General features: G+C 35.4%; 3 protein-coding genes and 1 long non-coding RNA gene across 4 annotated transcripts; all 4 read left to right on the plus strand.

The window, feature by feature from the left end:
* The first annotated feature begins 145 nt into the window (after positions 1-145).
* On the plus strand, positions 146-881 carry LOC139877925 (uncharacterized). The gene is made up of 3 exons (XR_011768832.1): positions 146-349; positions 470-528; positions 625-881. It is a non-coding gene; the product is annotated as an uncharacterized lncRNA (long non-coding RNA).
* A 2,141-nt stretch (positions 882-3,022) lies between these two features.
* LOC139876168 (uncharacterized) lies at positions 3,023-5,565 on the plus strand. The gene is made up of 4 exons (XM_071863469.1): positions 3,023-3,748; positions 3,836-3,956; positions 4,059-4,372; positions 4,456-5,565. Exons 1-4 carry the CDS (start codon positions 3,023-3,025, stop codon positions 5,563-5,565), a joined length of 2,271 nt encoding a protein of 756 aa, XP_071719570.1.
* Positions 5,566-5,787: 222 nt separating this feature from the next.
* On the plus strand, positions 5,788-6,468 carry LOC139876169 (uncharacterized). The gene has a single exon (XM_071863470.1). It carries the CDS (start codon positions 5,788-5,790, stop codon positions 6,466-6,468), a length of 681 nt encoding a protein of 226 aa, XP_071719571.1.
* A 1,011-nt stretch (positions 6,469-7,479) lies between these two features.
* Positions 7,480-8,737, plus strand: LOC139877649 (uncharacterized). Its single transcript, XM_071865075.1, has 6 exons — positions 7,480-7,570; positions 7,646-7,745; positions 7,985-8,109; positions 8,223-8,304; positions 8,387-8,519; positions 8,628-8,737. Exons 3-6 carry the CDS (start codon positions 8,055-8,057, stop codon positions 8,682-8,684), a joined length of 327 nt encoding a protein of 108 aa, XP_071721176.1. The 5' UTR covers positions 7,480-7,570; positions 7,646-7,745; positions 7,985-8,054; the 3' UTR covers positions 8,685-8,737.
* Positions 8,738-18,353: the final 9,616 nt, after the last annotated feature.

Genomic DNA, 18,353 nt, shown 5'->3' on the forward strand with positions numbered 1-18,353 from the left:
CGATCTACAATCAAACCAATCAATACAAATTAAACCTAAAAACCGCTTACGACTTCTCCCTCAAACAATCCGTTCAATCATTCTCAGCAATAAGGGCAACCAAATTACAATCTATTGGAAAACGGTCATGATTATTCTATAAAAATCATCACAATCCAGTCGATTGCAACACTCAATCGATCTTTAACAATCAATCTGTATCCTTTTTATAGTTTCACGACACAAAATCGATGAAGAAATCCTTGATTTTTACGAGATGATGATGATCTGATGATTAAACAAAATCCGTGATTTTTACCAGATGATGATCTGCTGTTCAATATCCATCGCCGACGAAGATGTTGTCAAGGTATTACAACCCTAATTCTTTATTTGGGTTTCAATTGTGTTAATAACTATTATTCCAATTGTTATAGTTGAAAATCAATTGATGGTAGTTAATCCACCAACAAATAATCATATGTTTAAGGTTTAGTAAAATATAAGCTTGAAGAGGAGGACGAAGCGCTTATAAAATCTATCTTCCAGGTTAGTAAATTACTTTGTTTTCCATAATGCTATGTTTTCTACTATCGTGTGAATTGTTATGTTGATTTGAAGGGCATGTTATTGGATTGAACTCAGGGATCAAGAGAAATTATCCACATAATCGATGATGATGAACTTGAAGATGATGATGATGATACAATTCATCCTGGTTTTGGTAAGGTGAATCTTCACATAAAAGTTTTAAGGTATGATGATATGCAGGGGTGTCAAAATATGCAACCCGACCCGATCCGAACCCTATCAAGTATATAATGGCTGGGTTTGATAGGGTTAAAAAGGCTTCATCTGGGTATATGGAAAAACCCGTGGGGGTTACAAGTTATTGTGTTCATTCATACAATTACCCATCTTCTATTAGGGGAAGTAATTCTCGCAACCTGATTGGTCCACGTGGCAGCTCCCCTCACATAAATTTACTGCTCACGCTGTTGGAGTTTTTTTTTCACGTTTTTTTATTTAAATTACTTTTTTTTTTTTTTTAAATTACTGTTGAGTGCAAGCCAGTTGAGTCACAAAAGGCAGAAACAGTACGCGACCAACTACTGCTAAGCCTCTCCTCTTCCTCTTTTCGTCCCTCACCTCCCACCTTGACCTGCTCCCTTCTCCCTCACCTTTAGCCTCACCCTACTCCTTCCTCCCTTACCCTCTTGCTTTATAGCTTTTCGATTTCCCATTAATTAACTCTTCATACTTGCTCCAGACCAATTCGTTTCCTTTCTTACAGAAAATCGATCGGCGACAGAAATTACAGGTTCGTTGTTCTGTTGTTAATCTATTTAATTTATGTTGTTTGCTTGCTATTGTTGGCTGTGGTTTTCGCATCGTTCTTACGTTGTTCAGGCTGTTCACCATTCCCAGCCCTGTTAATTTTTTGGCTTTTCATTGTTTGGTAATTTCCGTTATGAGTTCTTGAGAAAGGAAAAAAAAAACTCAGCCAATTCGAATGTAGTTGGTGGTGCTGTGTTAGAAAGTGTTGGACCTTCAGACCTAGAAGTTGTTTCCGATAAACAATCTAAGAAAAGGGCTTCTCTACGTAAGGCACATGCCAGTGCTTCGGCTTCTTCTCATGGTATGATATTGTTTTTTATTCTAATTTGTTGTCACTGAAATTGTTTTTTAGAAGTTTTAACAGATATCTGTTTGTGCAGTTTCTGTTAGCTTTTCCCTTCATGCTCAGTTGACACCCATATATACTATCTCTGCACCTTTTGATGGGTCAGGTAAATCAAGTTTCTAACTATATGTATGCTGTTTTAGTGTAAGTTGCACTATCTTTGGCTTATGTTGTCTTTTGTTTCTATGCTGTTCTACTGTAACTTTCACTATCTGTGGATTATGTTGTCTTTTGTTTGTTTTTGCTTTTCATATATGTATATTGTCTTTCATATATGCATGTTGTCTTTTATATGTGTATGATTGTTGAGTGAAAGAGCCACTAGAATTGGAATCTTCAGACATTTACTAGCCTGAAAATTCCCTATGCCTCTTGTTTTGTGTTATTTGTTTGTTGTTTTTGTGTTTCATTTAATTGTGTCAAATTTGGTTTTTTTCTTTTGTAAACTACCAATTTGAGGCTGCAATGTGTATTTGTTTTTTTGTTGTGGTTGTTGAGTGCAAGAGGCACTAGAATTCGAATCTTTAGATATTTACTAGCCTGAAAATTCCATGTGCTCTGATTGGATTACCTGCACTTGGCCAGTTCTAGAAAACAGTTAATTTTAATGGCGGTTATCGTTGTTGATTGTGCGAGTTATTAATTTTGTCAACTTTGTTTTTTTTCTTTTGTAAACTACCAATTTGAGGCTGCAATGTGTATTTGTTTTTTTGTTGTGGTTGTTGAGTGCAAGAGGCACTAGAATTAGAATCTTTAGATATTTACTAGCCTGAAAAATCCATGTGCTCTGAGTGGATTACCTGCACTTGGCCAGTTCTAGAAAACAGTTAATTTTAATGGTGGTTATCGTTGTTGAGTGTGCGAGTTATTTGCCTGTTTTCATGTGTGTTTATATATTATTATATATACTCTTTGACAATTGCCTTGTATTCGTGCAGACGTATCTCCTTTATACCGTGATTCAGGGGACTGCACGTCTGTTTGTATGCAGTGCGGGGCTTTGTTCTGGCGCGCTGAACATGTTAAGTCATATTTCAGAGACAAACACCTTCATTATCATCGCTGCTGTGAAAATGGCCGCGTCTATTTACCACGCTATGAAGATCCTCCTGCAGAATTTAAGCGTTTGTTAGAAGTTCCTGCTTTCGTTGATAATGTTCGTACCTACAACTATATGTTCAGCATGACGTCCTTTGGCGCTCGTATTGATGAAACTGTTAACAATGGCCGTTCTCCTTACGTTTACAAGATCTCTGGCCAGATTTATCATTGGCTCGGTAGTTTGTGTCCTGAACAGGGGAGCCCCCCAGGTTTCTGCAGCTTTACATTTATGATACGGATCACGAAGTTAAAAACCGAATGGGCCATTTTGGGGGCCGTGATTCATGGCGGCTTTCTGAGGTGGTTGTTACTCAGTTAGTGAAGTTACTTGATTCAAATAATGCACTAGTCAAGTTGTTTCGCACCGCGAGGGATAAGTGTGCTGGCAGCGAGGTACATACTTTCAAGGTTTGCTTGTATAGTTTGAGCGGGTCAAGCCAACATGCACTGCCTACTTCGGATGCAATAGGCGCTATTGTTTTTGACTCTGGCCCACAATCTATTTCTGATTACGACGTGATAATCGAGCCTCGGTCTCAGCTTCCCAGGCGAGTTAATAAGCTGCATCCGTTATATATGTCACTTCAATTCCCGCTGATGTTCTTTTTCGGTGAACCTGGTTTTCACCCGGATCTGAAGCTGCGCGCAGCCTCAGGTTCGCAGGGTGCCCGTGTTAGAAAAATGTCGATGAACATGTTTTACAGCTACCAGATTCATGATAGGCTTCAGAGTTACAATCTGATTTTGAGGCTGGGTCGTCTATTTCAGCAGTATGTGGTGACGGCATATTGCAGCATCGAGCTCGGCCGTATGGACTACATTAGAAACAAGCAGAACGATATACGGGCTGAGTACCTTTCAGGGTTGTATGACGCTATCAAAAGAGGTGATAAAACTGGTTCTGATGTCGGTAGCATGACGATTCTTCCTGCTTCGTTCACTGGTGGACCACGTTATATGTACAGTCATTATCTCGATGCTCTGGCAATTTCCCGCGTTTTTGAAAACCCGCAAATTTTTGTAACTTTCACATGTAATGCAAAGTGACCTGAAATTGCTCGGTACCTGAAGCCTTTTCCTCGCCTATCGCCTTCAGACCGAGCCGATATAGTCGCTCGTGTGTTCCACATGAAGGTCAATGAGTTTATATACTTTTTAAAGGACGAGCGGCCTCTTGGCCATGTTCGCGGAGGTACTATTGCACACCCAGAATTGCAATTTCCTCTTTACTTCATGAATATTACATGTTTTGTTGTTGCCAATTCACTAACACTATTCTCTTTGCGTCTTGCAGTTTTGTATACGATTGAATTTCGGAAAAGATGGTTGCCACATTGCCACACTTTGGTTTGGGTTCACTCCTCAGTTTCTGCAGCTATCAGGGACAATTTAGACGAGTACATAAGTGCAGAACTGCCTGACCCCAGAATTGATTTGCCCGGTTACGCAGTCATATCTGCAACTATGATGCATGGCCCATGTGGCCTTGCCAATAAGCGGCACCATGCACGCAAAATTTTTCATGTTCAAAAAAGTTCCCAAAGAAATACATTGACAAGATGTACTTTGATGACAACGGTCGTGCTCACTACCACAGGCGTAATACCGGTATATATACAACGCGTGCCGGTGTCCACCTCGATAACAGATACGTTGTTCCTTACAATAGACTACTATGTATGACTTTTCAGGCTCACACAAACGTTGAATGTTGTGGTACGACGAGTCTCATTAAATACCTGTTCAAGTATATTTCAAAAGGTACCGATCGTGTGGCTGTTCGTATAGCAAAACCCATAGGCAGTGACAGTCGTCAATCACAGCAGCAGACGCAACCGGTTGATGAAATTAAAAACTTTATAGATGCTCGGTTCATCTGTCCTCACGAAGCCTGTTGGCGGATTTTTAACTTCCCGATTCATCATCGAGAACCTGTTGTCCAGATTCTGGCTGTTCAAGATGAAAATATGCAGCTGGTAAAGTTTCAGGGCAAGCAACCCCTACGTGCTATTGTTGAAAACAGCGAAGCCAAAAAAACCACTCTCACTGAGTGGCTTAATTATAATGCATCTTCAGTTAACGGCAGCCACCTTACATATTTGGATTTCCCGTCTGAATTTGTTTGGTACCAGTCAAAAAAACGTTGGCAGCGCAGGGCAAACCTAAAGAAACCATCAATTGGCAGGATATCTTATATACATCCCGCCTATGGAGAAGCATTTTTTCTAAGGATGCTTTTGTGCCATCGAAAGGGGTGCAAGAGCTTTGAAGATATTAGAACAGTCAACCAGGTCCTTCATAATACATACCAGTCTACGTGTGAAGCGGCTGGGTTACTCGGTGATGATAGAGAGTGGTCAGCGGTACTAGAAGAAGCATCCGTATCTGCCACGCCGTCTCAGTTACGTTCTCTTTTCGCGCACATTTTGTCTTATTGCACTGTTACGAACCCACTTGCTCTTTGGGAAAATCACTGGAAACTAATGGGTGATGATATACCGCTTCGTGCAGCTGCCAATTTAAATATGTCCCACTTGCATATAAACGCCGATGACCTACATAACTTTGTCCTGTATGAGGTAGAGATCCTTTTGAACCAGTGTTCGAAATCGATTTCCGATTTCGCATTACCGTCACTGCCAGCTGACCTGCTCGCAGATTTGGAAAACTGTCTTATCATGGAGGAGAGAAACTATTATCGTGCAGTTTTAAACGCCGAACGCCTAGAACTCGAACGTCAAATGAATTCGAAACAAAAGCAAATTTACGATCTTATAACAAGCGCTTTGTTGAATGAATAAACTGAACATGTATTTGTATACGGGCACGGTGGCACCAAGAAGACATTCTTATGGAAAGCCATAATCACAGCGCTGAGATCTAGAGGTAAGATAGTTCTTGATGTTGCATCATCTGGCATTGCATCTCTACTTCTACCTTCGGGAAGAACCGCACATTCTCGATTCAAACTACCGTTGGTCATAACCGATGAATCGATGTGCAATGTCAAGAAAAATACCCAGATGGCGACATTACTGCAGAACACGGACCTTATTGTATGGGATGAGGCGCCAATGAATGATAAGCGCTGTTTGGAAGCTCTTGATAGGAGCCTTCGAGATATTTTAGGAAACACTGAAGAATTTTTTGGGGGTAAGTCTGTGATACTTGGTGGTGACTTTAAACAAATGTTACCTATTCAGACAAAAGGAAGGAAATCAGCTATCGTTGGTGCTTGTATTACGACTTCACATTTGTGGCAGCGATTCAAGGTTTTCATACTTGCAGAAAACATGCGACTACTTAGGCCAGGGCTGACACCATCAATAAGGGTGAAGAACGCAGAATTTTTGAAGTGGTTGTTGAGGGTAGGAAATGGTGAAATTGGTGTGCTTGACACAGAAGACCCGTTGAATAGTCGTTGGGTACAAATCCCTGACCAATTCTGTATTCCTGGTGATGAAAATGGATTGGCAAATCTGATTTCTTTTATATATCCTCGTGAATCGCTGCAAAATCCATCCGTAGTCGACCTGCAGCAAAAACCAATTGTCTGTCCCAAGAACGACGCTGCCGATACGATAAATAGCTTAATCGTCGATATGGTTGATGGTCCAGTTACAACTTACTGCAGCTACGACACTGCAACTCCACATGGAAATGACGGTGTGAGGCGGAGTTACTCTACCCTGCAGAATATCTAAATACGCTGAACTACCCTGGGTTGCCACCACATGAGCTGCATTTAAAAAAGGGTGTACCAGTCATTCTGCTTCGCAACATTAATATAGCAGGTGGGCTTTGTAATGGCACCCGAATGATAATTACGCAAATGTTAGCCAAGTCAGTGGAAGCTGAAATTATTACGGGCACCCGCGTCGGTGAGAAGGTCTTTTTCCCAAGAATGAGCCTTATCCACAAGGAACCAACGTTTCCGTTCATTCTGAAGAGACAACAATTCCCGTTAAAAATCTCATACGCGATGACTATAAACAAAAGCCAGGGTCAATCGCTCAACCAAATTGGAGTTTATCTACCGAAACCTCTATTCGGTCACGGGCAGCTCTATGTTACGCTGTCGAGAGCTACATCACCAGGCTGTTTGAAACTGCTAATTAAAAAACACGAAGACCACGGGCCTAACGTAACCAAAAATATTTTGTCTACACAGATTTTTTGTCCGCAATTACCTACTTCGAGGCAGCACCACCTGCCTGTTCCACCTGCTAAAGAAGACCACAGCCACAGCTGAATTATGTATATAGTTAATATATATTTATATTTAGTACTAATTATTTCCTTCCTTTTGATAGTATGGTACAAATAACGGTACTTGGGCAACTAATACCGGGTGATAGAGACAGAACAATTGCAGCGAGAATCTATCGTAAATGGGTGAATTACAGTTATCACAACCAGGCTCCAACTGGTTACTGTTGCATGCTTATCGAAGAAATGGTATTCGCGTCTTACATCTCTATTAACCTGTTTTCCTCTTTTATTTATACCGTCTGTTTGATGCTCTTTACATGGTGCAGAACTACCCTATGCTTGTGAATATGCAATACAGCGATAAGGAATATTTTGACGAACTTATGCACTTGAACAAGGTGTATGTGATAACAAACTTCTTGACTCATGCTACAACTCGGTGGGAGAAAATATTACCAGGCCCAACGACATTGTCGTTTGATCGCAACACAAATTTTGAAGACCTTCAATTTGCAGACTATCCTGATCATTACTTCCAGTTTGTAGCTTATAATCAACTGCGTACACGTGTCCCGAGCACCACTGTTCTCGCTGGTATGTTTTGCATAATAACTTATGATTTAAAATTAAGTTCTTAAACATACATTCATATGAAATGCGCGTGAACAGACTACATTGGCTGCATTGATCGCCTTGAAGACCCAGTGGTCATCGGAGACATTAACCGCAAACAGCTTATATGAAGAACAATCGACCTCACAAATCTTGAGTAAGCCATCATTTACCAAATAAAATAAATAAATGCATTGTTTGGGATTTTCTTTATATACTTTGCAAAATTTCAAACACAACAGCATTTATTAAATAGAATGTGTTAACGGGAATAGACTGACTTGCTTTTCGCAACACGGGTAACCCGCAAGAATTACTTCTAACGAACAACGAATTTTTTTCCCTTTTTTTTAGCATGTATTTCTAACTAACAGTTTGACATGCATTTGTGTACAGTGGTGACACAATTCAGCTAACTCTCTGGAACGAGCTCGCAACTGCTTTTGACTCGGACGCATACGACGCTATGGAAAAACCAGTTTTTTTGGCAGTCAGCTCGTGTCGGTCTAAGCTTTACCGTGGTATCTAACAATTAAAAACACAGTCTTTGTAATTACTACATGTAATTGTTATGCGCCCATTAAAAAACTTTATAACCATTTGTTGCCTGTTTTTTCACTTTGTTTTGTAAAAGGGGAACTCCAGCTTGGTTGTACCCAGGCAACACATTGTTATTTCAATCCACCAATACCAGAATTTAATGACTCGATAGATGAGTAAGCATTGTCTTTTAACCTAGCATCGTATGGCTTTTTAAAAATACCACTGGCTGCTAATTTGCATTGAATATTGGTGCAGCCACCAGGCGCGTTATTTGGCAAACCCACCATTTATCATCAACCGACAGAGATCACCAGACATGGCAATAGAACGATTTAGCAACAGATTTGCCCTGCAAGAACTTCTGACCCACAACTTGAACAACTACAGGGTAAGTGCGATACTCTATACTGCATAACATATTTTACCAATTCTTTAGCCTACCATTAAATATTTCTAAATATTAACTATTAATATATGTAAAAAAATTTTTATCCAGAATGTAGATTTCACTTGTGAAGCCACCATTGAACAAGTGGGTGGAAACAGAGACTGATATTACAAAAGCTACAGCAAATGTTTGTTGAAAGTCATGGAGGACATTGAAGCTCCCAATAATTACACATGCCGGGTGCACGGTACCAAACCAACCTACAAACCCACGTAAGAACACCTTGCAGCCATAATTTTTTCCTACTTCACTGCATAATAGATGACTATTTTCTTTAACGTGTTTTAGCTACTGTTTCAAAACTATCGACAATGACACATCAACTACTGCGTTCTTTACCTTTTTCTCGGACGCGGGTGATGTAATTGTTGGAAGCACTTGCAGTGACCTCATAACAAACAGAGGTTATGATCAGCCTCATGAACTACCGCCAATCATAAGGGCCATAGATAGGCAGAGGCACACATTCCAGTTCCACTACAACCCTCAATCAAGGAAACTGCACCCAGAATTCATTGTCACAAGACTTCTTGACGAAATCCCAAACGAAGTACCAACCGCTGATGCGTTTGACACCTCCACAGAAGTCCAGAACTTACCAACAGGTTCGCCTTCTGCGTAGTTATGTCTTTCTTCATTGTACTCTATCCTTGATTTCATTACTGCTGTCACTTTCGCAGCCTATATTCAGTTTTATTTTATAACCTATAACCTGCAATCATAGATCTTATTCCTGCACAGCTGAAATTGCCACAGTCAGCACAACGAGCACGACTCCACCAACTGTCCGGTTACAGAAGCAGGAGCAAACAAAGAAAGGAGAACCAGAAGAAGGGAGTTCAAAGAAGACATCTAAGCGAACTTTATTCCCCGAAGACTCCAAGAAAGGTAACACTGGAGCAAAGAGAAAGTGTGGGAGACTTCAGGCCTGATCGCAGGCGGGGTAGCGGGCACAATCAGCAATTTATTTTGGTTTGACGACTGGAAGTTTGTAAACCAGGTTACTTGGTGTTGTTTTGCAAAACTTTTTATCCCGAACGTTAATTATGTGTATGCTCGCTGGAAACTTGGTTTGTGTACTTCTATTTGTAATCCTTAGCTACTTTAGGATGTAGATTATCGTTGTCTGTTAACTTCCTGATCCTAGGTTAAACAATGTGATCTGTAAATTATGGTATTTATGTATTGGTGTATTTCTACAAATTTCCATTAGGAAATGCAGTCTTTTAAGTGAATATGCGAGTCAGGTACTTTCAGCATGTCTGTGTAATTAGTTGCATTCTGTTTGTTGTCTTTATGGTCAGTATTTTCACATATATTTACTGCTTCTAACGAATACCTATAACGTGCGAGGGTAAATTTTGAAGCGCTTTAAACTTTTCAAATCGTTAGATTTATCAAATTTCTATCATATATGTCTAGCCGCGTAGCGCGTACCTTCAATCTTGTTAAACTCATATACAAAAGTTGTACAATCGCAATATTAATAAATATGTGGAAATTAATAATTGGATGTTCTAACCACTTAACGCATTTGGCATAACTGTTGTTGTCTACCCCATGTTTCCATCTCCATTCCTTAGTTCTTTTCATCTTTTAAGGTGTGCCATGTGCAATTTTGCCTTTGTGTGGTCTTCTACTTCATATGCGTCTATTGTTTGTGATGACAATGTTTTGCCTTTGATTGGACCTTCTAACCTTAATGGAAGGTAAAACTGTAAAAACTAAACTTTTGCTTAAAAATTATTACAACATACATGGAATTGATAATTTTCAGATACACATGAGGCCTATATATATATATATATATATATATATATATATATATATATATATATATAAAATTCTGTATTTGTCAATCTTACTTGAAGTAATCATGGTCCATGAATTCAAAGATGCGTAAGTGCATTTGATGTAGTTGTATAATTTGAAAATTGTAGTTTTTTTTTTGCTTTTGTCAAAAACTTCAATAATACATGAGAAGTATGATAACTTATAACTTCATATTCATGTGTACTTCATATTCATGTGTACTGATTATTTCTTACCAAATAATTAGGTCTTACATACTGAAACCCTTCCCTATATATAAATAACATTACTATTTTTTGTGTTTTTTTAAGAACTTCCTACTAGATGCATTGGTATGATGGCATTGGTATGATGTAAGTAAAAATTTTAAAATATTCGTCATTTTCTTATGTCATGAAATCTCGATGGCTCGATGTTATAAAATACTTACTACCCTATTAGTATTAAGGAGATCGATTGACATAACTATTTTTACTTATATAATATTTTTTGTGTTTAACCGAAAAGGAAGCCAAAAAGAGTACTTCTCTTGATGCATTAGTTGCGGAGGATGAAAATGTTATGGTTTTCGACGATTCTAACAGTAATGGGTACCTTTCAAAGGTTAAATCTTATATATGGTACGCTTTTATTACTTGATCTATTAAATATTTTACACATTTGTGTGTGTGTGTGTGTGTGTGTGTGTGTGTGTGTGTGTGGTTAAACATAATAAGATCCAAGTTGTGAAACTCTCACGGGAAATCGCATTGTTTTTCATACCTGATGTGTACGTGATGTTTCACCTGTTTTTAGTTTACGATGTCTGCTATATGTTACATTCACGGTTCAGGGTATTTTCGTTGTGTTATTATAGTGATGCACATTAGGTAACAAAGATATATGACAGGCATCATGTACCAGTAGTGGTTAAATATGTTGTTGTTTTAAAGCATATACATATTGGGTAAATATTTCCACCTATGTTTGTTATTTGTGTGCTACTTTATATGTTTGTAAATAACAAAGATATATTGTTATGTTTAGCAGATACCATAAATCGGTTCATTTAGAACTGTTAGCGTGTTCCTGTCTTTGCATCTTATTTTTACATATATGTGTTCCGATGCTGCTTTGCTGTATAAAGGTATTTGTTATCGTTTCTTTTGATTACTACGTATTTGTTAGTTACAGTTATTTTGGTTCGTACAGTCCTGTGTTGTTACTTATATGTGGCTTTATGATGGTTTTCGTGTTTCTAGGGTTGATATTGTTGTTTGTATCATGTTTTGATTCAATTCAACACAGCTTGGTATCTATTTTCTGTGATAATGCTTCCTAAAAAAGACAAAATAAAGCTGTAATTGCTGGTAAAAGTAGCGGTGATTGTAAAAACTACATTTCGTGAGCAATGTTTATTACATTTTGCTTCATTTTCATATTAGCCTTACACTTTTCTATACCTGTATTTGATGTATTTAATATGATTAGGAAAAAATGGACCCAAAATGTTTGTGACTCGTAATTCAAACTAACTCACATGTTTCTACCCATACTAAAAAGTAACCATTGTTGTCTATTATTACTCAACTCCTATCATGAGTGTGAATGTTAGTCTTGACTCCTGAGTAGGAGTGCATTAATGGATGGGTGTGATAAGTTTTGGTAAACTGTAACGTAAATATAATGGAGCACACAGCCTCTAATAGAAATTGCACGTTTTTTTTTTACCTTTTAAAGGATTAATAAGTTACCTTTGTATCACAAAGTAAACTTGCTTACTAAATAGTATTGCAGTATAAGATTGTTTACAGATGAATAACTACGCATTGACAATGCATATGTGGCAAGCACTGGAAAGCAGATTTCATCCTGATATGTTCTCGTAATAAAGAGGTGGATCATGCTTCACTATCGGAATAGATGATATCTTTTGGTTATAAATATCATTTGTCTGAAGGTATAACGTATGTCAGATAATGATATGTTGTTTAAGAATAACTACACGAACTATAGTTTGTATGAGATTTTTTTGTTAAAGATATTAGTGTAATATTATACTAGATGAATCATCAAAGGTTCCTTTGAAGATGAGCTGTTGTCTGCTAAAAGTATATAACAACATAATTGAGAAGTCAACAAATAGTTGTACAAATATATAGTAACGATTTCTAAAACTATTTAAATATTAAAACTGTTTAAAAATAGGGTAATTTACTTCTTAATCGTCGTCTCAATTAATTTGTTCACTTATAAGCTAAACTTCAATTTTAACTCTTTAGTAATAACTTATCTCTTTGAACAAAACCTTTTGTATTACTTATGTTGTATATTATCACAAAAAATTGAAAAATATAATACCTTGATCATAACAAGGTAATTTTATTAATTATTTGTTTCATCATCGAAAAATATAATACTTGTGATTCTCTTTTTATCATACCATTACTTGATAAAATATATACGGAAGTAACGTTAGTGACAACAACTTTTTAGATACTTACATACTACACGAGCAATTTTGAATGTACCTTTACTTTTCCATTTGCAAACGTTTACATGAATTAGATTGTTATTTTTTTATCTCTAAGGATGTTGATGAAACATGCGTTACTAAACATATTGTTAATTACTGATATCAAGTTTTAAAGCCACCATGCAATGCACGGGCTCTTAAACTCAAATGAATAATTGAAGAAAAAAATCATTTAATTTTGCACGATTATTTTACCCACCGTACAACACAATTATGTTACTTCATGGTCTACGTGGTGGTAAAAGAGTGTCGTGCTTCAATTTGGCTAAACGAAAGTACAAAAGAGTGTCTTGTAGATTTACCCGTTTTTGAAAAGAAAATCGGCTAAATCCTGACACAAAATGTTTATTCAATTACTGCTATAAAGAGCGTACTTTTTATCTATTTCATATTTACAGCAATCAATAACTTAAACTTCTATTATGAATAACTTTATGAACAAATATTATCAACACTTTGGTGATGTGTATTTTTTAAACTTTACAAATTTAACACATAATGGTACTTACGACAATGACCGTATAATATCGTTATTTCATATATATTTGTAAAATACTAAATAACGTTTGCGGATGAGTCCCCGTGCAGCGCATGTTGGTTTATTCCTTCCTAAACCAGTCTTTAGTCACGGTCAGCTTTATGTCGCACTATCAAGAGTTACATCGAAAAAAGGACTAAAGGTCCTCATTTTAAACAAGGAGAATGAGATTTCAAAGACTCCTAAATGTGTAGTGTTCAAGGAGGCACTACAACACATAGAAACATGTTCGAATTAACATGCTTATAGATTATATATTACAGTTTAATAATTATACAATTCAGTTTATAACAACTACAAATACTATTTCATAATATGTACTCTCATGTTTTTATGTGCAGGTCAGGAAAACATTGTTCGAAATTGAAATGTACTTATATGTTACTTATTTCAGAAAACATCAATAACGCATACGTTGTTTTATAAGATTGTGAAACTTTTTGATTACATTTTTAATTCAACCGTACAATGCACGGGCTATTGAGCTAATTTAATTAAAAATAATGACCATGTAAAAGACTAAATATCTTTTTAATAATCTTGACCCATTCAATGTAATATGTGAACGAGATTTTGTATGTATTCTATTTATAAAACAATCTTAGTTATAAAGAAGTTAAAGGTTAAAATAAAATATAAAAAAAAATTGAAAAATTAGCAAAGCAAATTTTTTGATAAATATCATGCCAAGGGATGTTTATACTAAAGATCACATATATTATTATTATTAATTATTATTAATCTATATCTATATCTATACACTAAATAAAAAGTATATACACTAAATAAAAAGTACACAAAAGTGTTCCGTTTAATATTTTAAACAACGTCGTTCGATAGTGGACAAATAATGCTATAATCATATTTCAACTCTTTTTTTTTTTTTTTTTTTTTGGAATTTGTTATTTTCTTTTTTACTTTTCTTTTTAAGACTAGCTAAAAAATGTTTTTATATGTCGTTTATATACTTTTTCCCCTCAAACCGTACCCTCAATCCACTATATGATTTTAAGTTTTAATATCATTTAATTTATAAAAATCCTTTATGATGCAATGCCAAAATAATAATAATAATAATAATAATAATAATAATAATAATAATAATAATAATAATAATAATAATAATAATAATAATAACTAAAATTTAGTTAAAACTATATAAATTGTATAATATTTATTTTTTTAATAAAAAAAATTGTTAGTCTATCCACATTTTCATATTGTCCTAAATTAGTTGAGGACTTTTGTAAGCAGACAAACAAACCATTCCCTTAACCCACTATAAGCTTTTGAACAATTAGTTAAAACTAGTTGTGACGCTTTGCGCCGGGGGCTCCATTTTGAATGCGAGTTTAAAAAAAAGTCCAAATCTATTTTGTAAAAAAGAATTTTTTTTTTCAACATCTAACATTGAAGGGTTGTTACTTTTGTGAAAGATGCTTTTTTTAGCGTTCGTTTTTTTTTTTTGAAAAGTTAGTTGATCTATTTTGTAAAAAAAAATATTTTTCGACATCTTTTGGTAGCATAGAAGGGTTGTTCCTTTTATGAAAGTTGCCTCTTTTATCATTGAGGAAAAAAATTAGTTGATTTTTTTGTAAAAAAGAATTTTTTTCGACATCTTTTGGTAACATTGAAGGGTTGGTTCTTTTATGAAAGTTGCTTCTTTTATCGTTGGAGACAAAAAAAGGTGAAATGATGAAAATACACCTGGTTACTATTGGTGAATAGTGCTACAGTATTTTGTCTATTAGATATATAAATAATTAAAGAAAAAGTATAATATATTTTTTAAAATTATTACATCCCCATATTTGATTTTTTGGGTTGTACTAAATTAAATATTCACTTCTATAATTAAAGTTAAAATACCTTAAATACATGGTTGCCTGTTCCTATATCGCAACAATGCGCGACAAAACCTTATTATCGTTAACGTATATATAACGAGGGAAATTTTGTCCTATCATGTCATTTACTATTGTTCATTCATTTAGAAGCAATTTGATACTGAGTATCTTTTTCTATATTATAATAAACTTTTTAATCAGGACAATTAATTTAGAATTTCATTTAGAACAATATGAGACTCGAGATATTATACATTCCATGGTATGACACCTTTCGCTCATCTTTCTATTCGCCCAAAAGCGGCATATTTTATAATTATCATCTATCGCCCCTTCTTTTCTCCCTGCTAGTCACGCGTGAAGTCATCGTATGATATATGCTCGACTTGGAGTGTCGGTATAGTTTGGGATATCCCAAAAAGGGATATTGTACAGTAGATTTGGAACGGATTAAATACAACTTATATATGTAGAATTTTTAAAAATATTTTTTATATGCTCAAACATATATATGCAAATGTGTAGTAAAATTTTATCAATGCAATATATAAAATAGTAAAACATGTTAAATGTTTGAACATTGTAGAAAAACCAATGTTAAAACACCCACTTTACACCAAGTATAACAAACACTATCAAAGGTTTTTAACATGATTGATCACGTTATTTACAAAAATAATCGATCATATGTGTAAAAACTACGTTACACATTTTTTTACAAATATCAAATATAATATTATAATTAAATAATAGACCTTTATAAACCGCCCCGAATCAATAAAGAGTACTACAATAGCATTACCGTTGTAATGTGCAAGTTTCCTAGTTATAACAACAAAACTCAATTTACACCAAGTATAACAAACACTATCAAACGTTTTTAACATGATTGATCACGTTATTTACAAAAATAATCGATCATATGTGTAAAAACTACGTTACACATTTTTTTACAAATATCAAATATAATATTATAATTAAATAATAGACCTTTATAAACCGCCCCGAATCAATAAAGAGTACTACAATAGCGTTACCGTTGTAATGTGCAAGTTTCCTAGTTATAACAACAACAAAACTCAATATCACATAAGTGGTGTATGGGAGATGTGAGATGTAGACAATCCTTCCCATATCCGAGAATAAAGACAAGTCATTTCTCCACATAGAGTGAAAACACTCTCAAAAGTAGATAAAGTCATCCCTCTCTCTATTCGACGGATAGAGAGATTGCTTCTGAGTGGACCTCCGGCCAATAAGTAGGAAAAAAATTTAAAAAAATTAAATATAAAATTGAGATGCCATGAAAATGGTAAAATCAAATTTCTATGAGTTTTAAATCGTGCCTGAAATTTAATTAGGCTCTAAGAGTCAGTTAAGGCGCCAATAAATCGACGCGTGCTATGGACTCAGTAACTTAACTTAACTAGAGCCTTATATTACGGAGTATAAAAAGTAAATTATAAAATGCTGACACGCAAAGTAATAATCTTTGGATTAAAAATCACTTTAAATCAGGGTTCTGAGTTTATGAATTCTTTTCAAATATACGCTCAAATGGTAAAAATCAATCAACCTTTTGATTTCGTAAACTGAAATCGTCAATCCGTTTTGTGAAAGCACCTATATTCGAACGATTTAGGGTTCTAAACCGTCTGTTAGGGTTCTAAACAGAATCAAAGAAAAAAGTTAGGGCTTTAAACCTTGATTCCATCTGGAACGAATGATTTAGGGTTGGTAAATGATTCAAGGAACGAATGATTCGAGGTTTGATTCAAGGGTGCTACAATCAACCAATCGCATATATGATTTTCAATAAAATTATGGTAAGTTATATGATGATCTAATCTTCTGTTCTTATTATGAATTGATTGAAAAATTAATCAAATTAAAAACGAAAAGTGGATATTTGTAATCGATTACAGTTGGCATTGGTAAGATGTTGGGTTTTGTCATTGTACGGGTTGTTGTGTATGTAATTGACTGTGATTAGGCGAATTTGATATGATTGTGCACCTGAAATGAAATGAAGAATTAGTTACACGTCGGGGTAAAGTGGATCGATATAGTCAACAACAATTTATGTCAACAACATTAAGTTTGAATATTGAAGTTCTTAATGTAACATGTATAAGCTCAAGATTTAGCTGCTATACCTGATATCGGATCACATGCCTCTAACACCTCACAGTTGAGATACCAATTTGTTTGTGCCTTTAAATTTTAGAATTATGTGAATTTTAGAATTATGTGGATTTTAGAATTATGTGAAAAACAACAAAATGTGTGTGAACGACTTATTTTCAGGTTTTACTTTCGTTTATGTTATTTTGGGTTGCTATAATAATTATGAATTTTCTGGATCCGCCACTGCTTATTTCATAGTGTCACGACCCTACTTTTTCCGTTATCTTTTTCCGTTAATTATTTAACGACCGTTAACTGTTAGTGTGCCACGTCATTTCCATGACCTATATTATTATTTTTGTAATAATATATATATAATAATTATTATGTGTTATGTGGATATATGTATTCATATTTTAATTTATACGTTTCTACGTTCCGCGGATTTCCATCCGGCGAATCTTTTCGGTTTTTAAACCAACGGTCGAGTTTTCTGGATTTTTAAATCCTAAATATTTTAAATATGATATTTTAAGGTCATATTATTAGTAGGTGTATTTATATTTATTTTTCGTCGCGCGTTTGTTATCTTTCCGGATTTTTAATCGCGTAAGTGCGTTTTCGCGTTTCGGGCTTCGTTCGGGTTTTCGGGCCACAAGTAATTTAACATTAAGTGAGATGGACCAAGTGGGGCCCACCCCACTAAAGAATTCGGCCGAATTAGGGAGGGGGAGCACTCCCTTGCTTTTCCATTTTTCTTATTTCATTTTTATTTCACAAATTTGTAACCTAAACCTAATACTTGCATTTTTGCTCTCACCCTCTCCTCTCCCCTCCCTTGTGCCGTCACCATCACCACCATAAACCACCATCATCATCTAAAATTGTAGCTTGGATCATAAATCAATTAACACCATCGTGTTCCTCTCTTCGTT

This window comes from Rutidosis leptorrhynchoides, chromosome 11 (genome assembly GCF_046630445.1).
Source record: "Rutidosis leptorrhynchoides isolate AG116_Rl617_1_P2 chromosome 11, CSIRO_AGI_Rlap_v1, whole genome shotgun sequence".
NCBI lineage: Eukaryota > Viridiplantae > Streptophyta > Magnoliopsida > Asterales > Asteraceae > Rutidosis > Rutidosis leptorrhynchoides.